Below are 7903 nucleotides of genomic sequence, written 5' to 3' on the forward strand. Positions count from 1 at the left end.
TCGACGACATCGTCCACTTTGTGTGATCAAAACCTTATCGGCCACTCTCTATGAAACGGTTTCATTCATTGTAGTGATCTTTGTAAATGTTCATCAGAAACCAAACCCATCCTCGTTGTTTTTCCTCGATTCCGGCTACCTTTGTCATCCGTGCACCACAACTCCACCACCATTGGAACCCTCATGTTGTTTCAATCAAAACCTAATCGGTGGTGTTCCTTCGTCGTTGCTTTGTCATCTGTCTCGTATGTCATCATTGGATAAGGTTTGGCCATTTTAAAAACCCACCCTCCGTCATTCTTTGTAACAAAATAAAATCGGTAAGTAAAATAACATCGGTAAGTGATTCCTAATTCCCCAGTGATGAATTCTGAAAATTTTGGTAGTCATCCGACTGTCGTAGTCTTCACACGCGCCGCCCCCTACTCGTGGGCATCGTTTGCCAACATGGGAGCTTCTAGAACTAGTATGACTGAGTCGAATCAGCTTGAACCGATATGACCGAGTTAAACCAATTTAACCCGAGCCACCCTGAATCAAACTGAGCCAAGTCGAGTTAACCAAGCCGAGTTGAGCCAGTATTGACCACTGTTGATTAACGTTGACCAGTCGTTGATCGGCATTGACTTTTTTTGAAACACCTATCCTTACATTTTTTTCGACATTCTGAGTCTGTTTTTGGGGTCCATTTTGCCAAATTTAAACTTAGTAATATGTTTTCAGCATTTAACCTTCTGATTCGATCTGATTTTCGCATTAAGTTTTGTTTTTGATGCAATTCATTTTTTCACGTATTCGAAATATTATGAGACATCGAATTCAAGTTCAAGAGCGATCGGATGGAGTTGAAACTAAGAGATTGATGAATAATTGGTGAATTAGTAAAATGGGTTTTTAAGGGAATTGTTAGAAAATGATGCATATTTGGATTCTAAAAGCATATTTGACTTGTCATAGGTGTATATAAGAAATTTGAAGTGTTAGAAATGATTGAGAACATGTTTGAGAAATTGGTATGATTTTTAGTTTCAAGAGTTTTATGGAGAATTAAGGTGTTATAGGGGTTTTAATGGATATAAGTTAGTGGTAATAAGTGTAAATGAGTTTAAAGGTATGAATGGAGTTAAAAGTAGTAGATATAAGTGAAGTTTGGTAATTTTCGAAGTGAAATATAACAATTATGGGTAAGGGCATCGGTACTGGGAGAACAATATCGATACTATAAGGTTAAAATTTAAGGGAAGAGTATGAATACTATGAACAATATCGATACCTTAGTCTTGGTATAATTAAAGTCTGATTTCTAGAATTCCAAAATGGTATCGATACCGAAGTGGGTATCGGTACTATAAAAGTGAAGTATCGGTACTAAAGGAAGAGTATTGATACTATTAAGTCTGAAATGTTAAATTAGGTGTTTCATTTTGTATAAGTAAAGGTTAATTGATTAGATGAGAATTGAGCTACGATATTCATATTGGTCATGTGATGTGTAGATTTGATCGAAATCAAATGTTGAACGAAGGGACGTATAAAGCTGGGGAGTTAAAGTGAAAAAGCGTAGCTTAGGGCTTAAGTGAGACAAATGTGAGTGAATTCTTACTTACTTTGTATTTGAGGACAGCTTGCAATAAGTCAATATCATATGTTTAAGAACCAACTGAATTGTATTATGTGATGGTTTTATCTAAACGGTACTTTAAAAGTACTGTTTCGATTTCATTGTTACGAATATATATATAATGTGAAATATTATAAGTATATGATTTATGTGAATATATTCTATGAGAACAACTAATAATTTGAATAATGTTATATTAAAGTATAGGTTCTATGTGAAGAAAATATTATTTGAGTAAGGTAAAATGAAATATTATAAATAATCGTTCTATGGAATCAATAATAAATTCAGGTAATGCTACGTGAAATAATATGAGTATATGTTATAGGTGAATATGTTATACGTGAAAAGTGTTATACGTGAAAAATGATCTATGTGAATATGATATATGTCAATGTGTTCTACATGAAAATGTCTATGTGAACATGTATTAAGTAACTGAAGTCTATGTGAATAAAAGACACTTGAATAATAAATGTGAAATCATTATATGGTTAAAGCCCAAAGTATATTTTATGAGAATTAGGGTATAGTTGGCATGCCAAGAGTTGAAGGTTCTACGCGGTCCTTTGGGACAAATCTACGTGGACCTTTGGGACAAATCTATGTGGTCCTTCGAGACAAATTCTACACGGTCCTTCGGGACATATCTACGTGGAACTTCGGTGCAAATTCTACGCGGCACTTCGATGCAAATATATGAACAGTGGTGACTGCATTAGTGCACAACCTCAATGTACTAGCATACCTTGAGTTCTTAGCGATAAACGATGGGCTAATAAAACAAACTTGATATAATTTGAACAATGAGTAACATCATTAAAATGTTAATGAAGTGTCTGTTGGTTTTATACGAAATGTTTCAAAGAAATGTATAAGCAATAGTCAAATGTATATAAATTAATCAACGAGTAAAAGTATGTTATAAATTATGAAGAGTATAATGTTATAATAGTTAACGATTCTTTTTGAAAACATTTACATAACTTTTTATTATTTTACTATACTCAGTATTGCCTCACTAAGTCATAGACTTCGCGTGTGATTGTTTTCACACGTAGGTGTAAAGAGCTTCAGGGAGTACGTCGAATAAGCAAGAGCATGACAACATACCTATGAAGAATATCATATTAGTAAAATGTGAATTGTATATGCTTTTGTTATTTGAAATGTTGTTGGCATGTATTAAAAATGTTTTAAATTGTAGATGATTTGATATGTTATTAATTTTTTCGTTTTTCTTTGTAAAATAAAAGTAAAAAGTAAAATTTTAGTCACATTTTAAAAGAGTCAAAGCGTTTGAAAAGTCAATGTGACACCTCAGAGTCATATCCGGGTCGGGGTGTAACAATATCGATATTGTATGAACAATATCGATACTACTTAACTAGAAAAGTATTTTGTGTTCAAATTCTAATTTTATGAACTTCGAATTATTTTTGAAAACTTTGAACAAATTCAATCAAATCCAAAAATATTTCCTAATTTGTTAATATCAAAATATAAGTTCAACATAGGTCAAGAAGAGAGTGGTCGAGTACAATTGTCCCTTAAAATTTTCAAATTATCATATATTTTTAATATCTTATTTGTATTTTGCATTGATAATTTATTTTCGTCCCTTAAAATTTTATAAGTTTATACTCCCTCAAATTTTAGATATTTTTCTTTTAAAATAAAATCATACATCCGTCCTGCAACCACGTGACATACTTTTTTCTTGTATAAAAGTCCCAAAGCAGTACTAAAATTTTATCAGAAAAAAAAAGCACTCAGATCCTCGACACTTGAAATTTCCCTATTCTAATTCAGAAATATAGTATAAAAATGAAATAAGCAGAAATAGATTCCTCCATGGTGCAGAAAGTAAGCAAAGTTCCATTAACTGAAGTACCTTTCATATTGATCATATAAATTACAGATGGGCTTTAGATCTCCATCCCAATTTTGTTTGCAAGTAGACTGAGAGATACATAAACTGAACCAGAAGATTACAGTTCACAGTTTCTGCCAGATAACATTTTAACTGCAACACTACTTCTAAACAGATGATTGAAGGCCAATGATACCTGCTCAAAGTCAATGAATCAAATGTTAGTCCCACAAGCATACAGAAATAGACCCGGATATATCCATAGATTCGTTCGTGTCGTTTGTTCACGCTGTATATTTTATTTATTTTTCATGTGTCATCTTTTGTGTCATGTTCAAAATTGCAAGGCCTATGCATCAGCTATACAAAGGAAGAAACAACCATGGCAAGCTTGTGAATCTTGATATACCAGAGCCAGACCTACCCTACTAAGCCATTGACGAACTTATGACCTAAGAAAACATTTGACAAACTAAATATTTACCACATCCGATTCTTGCACCGGCATTCCCTGTCGTCTTGCTAAGTTCATGTCCACCTGCATTAGTCATTATATTTAGTGTAAATAAAAACATAAAACGGAAAATTGATTTTTACGGGCAACCGAATAGAAGTCATGAGCATAATATGATCAGAAAAGATAAGGGAATCATCACACCAAGAGATCAGTAATTATGTTAGACAAGAAAGAGTACAGCTGAAAAGTTGGAGGAGCCTATTGGAAGGCAACAGAAGCAGTGTCCTAAAACATTTCAGGACATCATCAGAAGCCAAGTCCCCAAACCCTTTTATGTTTTTTGTTCTTGATTTGGTTTGTCGATTAGTCGTGGGCGAGTACGGTGTGTGTGTGTGTTAATAGAAAAAGAACATTGGATGTGAGAAGGCAAATCAACCATAAGTCCATAACCAACATGTTCATAACGAAATATATCGTTCCTTATAGTAATAGGCAATGCAGTTCAATGGTGGATGCAAACTCTTATCATTTGTACAAAAAAAAACCCAAATATTTCACCTTTGCCAAGATCATCAGGATCAGCATGCACAACAACTGCCCTCCCTAAAATGGAATGCTGCCCACCAAGTGGAATCTACAAATCAAAACAAACAGAAGAACAATCATTATAACCAAGTATAATCAATTCAATCTCCAAGAAGCCAAAACTGCATGAGAGTAAGAACATTAAAAGAACTTGATAAGTATCACTACCAGTCCAAAGAACAAAATTGATTCGTTGTCACAGGACACCAAAAAACAAAGAAAATAGAAACACTTAACTTCTAAGAATCAGAGAAGCATAAAACTGCCTTACCTGCCAGTCTTTAATCGAAACCTCAGCAACCCCTGCAATGGATACATTGAGTTATTATCATTAAAAAAAACTATGACCCATTCACAAATAACGACATATCAAATGAATACTCATATAAATGACAGAAACAGCATATACCATCAGGGCCGGCGATAATGTTACCCAAATCACCAGCATGGCGCTCTCCATCACTCGGAGCTCCATGATTCTTCTTCAATGGATTAAAATGAGGCCCTAATGTAAATCAGAAAAGTACAGGCAACAAAAGCCACCATATGAGAATTGTGATATAGGGTAAAAGAAACTATTTAAGGAACAAATGAAAAAACCTAAACTTAACAGAAATTCGCAGAAATGTTGAAACTTTATACTAAACCAGAAAAGAGCCCAAAAAGGGGAGAAACCCTACCTTAGAGAAATATGTCATCAACCTAAATTCAACATATTTGCACTAAGAAAACCCCATCTTAAACTAAATGATATCAACTTAATTTATATAAGTTGCATAAGTTAAAAAGATTCAAACTTCATCAAAGAAAAGAAGTCATCTTAATACCATAAATGGAAGAGAAAAAAAAACAATCTAAGAGGATTGGATTAGATAAAAAGGTTGAGAGAAGAGTCGGGTTGTTGGGAATACCAGTGGAATTGCAGCCATTGGTGGTATCACCAAGGGCATGGATATGGAAGCCGTGAAGGCCAGGAGACAGGCCTGTTATCTTTCCTTGGACATGGGTTATCCCTATATGCATTAAATATTTACAAGTCAAATACATATAAAATTAAATCAATCCCAAAATAAATAGAAAACCAAATTCTCTCAGAAATGAAGATGAAGAGACAGAGAGAAAGAACCGTTTGGGATTTGTGTGAAGTGAACAGAGCCTCTAACGTTGTTGTCTCCAGCGATGAGAGCCACAGCTTTGAGTGTTCCTTTAGAACCTCCTTCCATTTCTTTATCTTCTACAATTTCTTCACTTTTTCTTCTTCTATTTATTTACTATTATTCCTTTGGTTAATAATAATAATATTCCACTTGGTAAATTAATTCCTTTTTTATAACTTTTTAGGACTTTCTTAATTTTTATTTCTCCTGTACCTTTTGCAGTTATTCAAGTTGTTCATTCCCCCCCCCCCTATATTTTCCTAGGCCATGGATTTTGGTTGACATAATATTTTAGAGATAATTTGAGTAAACAAAATTGGAATATGTAAAACAAAAATCTGAGCATGTGAAGCAAGCTTATACATCTAAAACATTCCTGGCTAAACTCCAATTTGGGGTGGAATGTCCAAGTCACCACCCTTATCTGAAATCAGTTCTAATGGCTACCTTCAAGGATTTGGTGCCACTTGGAAACTAGGTAGTAACTGGATTTTTATTGAGAAACTATGTAATTCATACATTCATATTAAAAATTTTGGGAAAATACTTTGATGACCACTCAACTATAGATTGGTATCGAAATAACCAGAGTTTTCAAATTTGTGTCAATATGATTATTAAACTATTTAAATGGGTTCAATATAACCACTAGCCGTTAAAATCTAACGAATGTGTGACATGGCAGTGACATAAATTTTGTATAATTTCACAGTTGATCCTCAATACTTAAATATTCTTTCAATTTAGTCTTAATTTAATTAAAAAATAATTCTTGAATCCAATAAGGATGTGTTTTTGTGTTCATTGATTATTGAGACATATTTTAATAGTTACACGTGTCATAACCTAATTGGAGAGTTTTTTTAATTAATTTTAATAGTTACAAGTTTAAATTATATATATCTTTTTCTTTCTTATAATTTTTGTTATTCATTCATCATTTAAAAATAATATATAATTTAAACTTGTTTAAGAATAATTATTTTACAATTATTTTTAAATGATAAATGAATAATAAACATTGTAAGAAAGACAAAATAATATATAATTTAAATTTGTTTAACAGTAATTATTTTATAATTATTTTTAAATGATAAATGAATAGCAAACCTTGTAAGAAATACTTTTTTAAAAATTATTATTTTATAATTATTTTTAAATGACAAATGATAACAAACACTGTAAGAAAGAAAATATATATAATTTAAACTTGTTTAAAAATAATTAATATAAAAATAATTTAATTTTTAAATGTAAAAATTTTATTTTTATTTTTATTTTGAAACCTTGCATTAACTATAATTTATTTATTATAATATTGTTTAGTCATACTAGTAGTTTATCCTACAATTTATTTATTAAATTATTATTATTTATGTATATTTAAAACAATATATATACAAGGTTTGATAAATTAGGGAAAAATATATTAGGCTTGCTTCAATGGTTGAGGCGTGCCCACCTTATACCCAAGGTCTCAAATTCAAATCCTCTTAGCAGCAGAATTTCACTCATGTTTGTTTTTCATTTAAACAAGTGGTAACACTACTTGATTTGGTGGGAAAATTCATTTAATTAAAATATTAATTTTTTATAAAAAAATCTCCAATCAGGCTATGACAAGTGTAACTATTAAAATGTATCAATAATCAATTTACACATGACACATACGCCAACCTTCCCTTAGATTTTTATGGCTAGTAACTATATTAAACTCATTTAAATAGTTCAATCGTCATATGAAAACAAATTTGAAAATGATCATTTCGATACTAACCCTTCTGAAAATGGTCATTTCGATACTAACCCTATATTTGGGTGGTCATCCAGGTAGTTTACCCTAAAAATTTAAACTTTGAAAGACATTCTCTTGGGAGACATTTGCAAGACAATCGTTAAGGTAGAGACCACCGAAGCAAGGAAAATGAGAGCCGTGTCTATCAAGGAAGACTAACAAGAACCAGGCGTTCTACCCAGCACCAACATAACTTGATAAAGGAGAATTTGAAGGTCTGAATACTGATTTGTGTAGTGTTTCTTCCATTTGTAGCCCTGGGAAGCAATATTGCAATTTGGCGTTCTAATGTTTTATTATTTGATGAACCAAAGGATCATTCTCTGAAAGAGACGACTTGAGTTGTAGATAGGCTTTTAACCACAACGGCTATAGGAAAAACATATCACAAGGCAATAAATAAAATCTGCCACTT

At 32.0% G+C, this 7903-nt stretch overlaps 1 protein-coding gene across 1 annotated transcript; it reads right to left on the reverse strand.

Annotated features, from left to right (window-relative positions):
- Nucleotides 1-3476: 3476 nt before the first annotated feature.
- On the reverse strand, nt 3477-5823 carry LOC120154995 (superoxide dismutase [Cu-Zn] 2-like). The gene is made up of 7 exons (XM_039166589.1): nt 5663-5823; nt 5448-5549; nt 4946-5041; nt 4808-4839; nt 4510-4585; nt 3979-4032; nt 3477-3690 (listed from the first exon to the last, which is right to left on the reverse strand). The coding sequence occupies exons 1-7, from the start codon at nt 5757-5759 to the stop codon at nt 3662-3664; spliced, it is 486 nt and encodes a 161-aa protein (XP_039022520.1). The 5' UTR covers nt 5760-5823; the 3' UTR covers nt 3477-3661.
- Between the last annotated feature and the right edge of the window lie 2080 nt (nt 5824-7903).

This window comes from Hibiscus syriacus, unplaced genomic scaffold (assembly GCF_006381635.1).
Source record: "Hibiscus syriacus cultivar Baekdansim isolate YM2019G1 unplaced genomic scaffold, ASM638163v2 tig00111157_pilon, whole genome shotgun sequence".
NCBI classification, from domain to species: Eukaryota; Viridiplantae; Streptophyta; class Magnoliopsida; order Malvales; family Malvaceae; genus Hibiscus; species Hibiscus syriacus.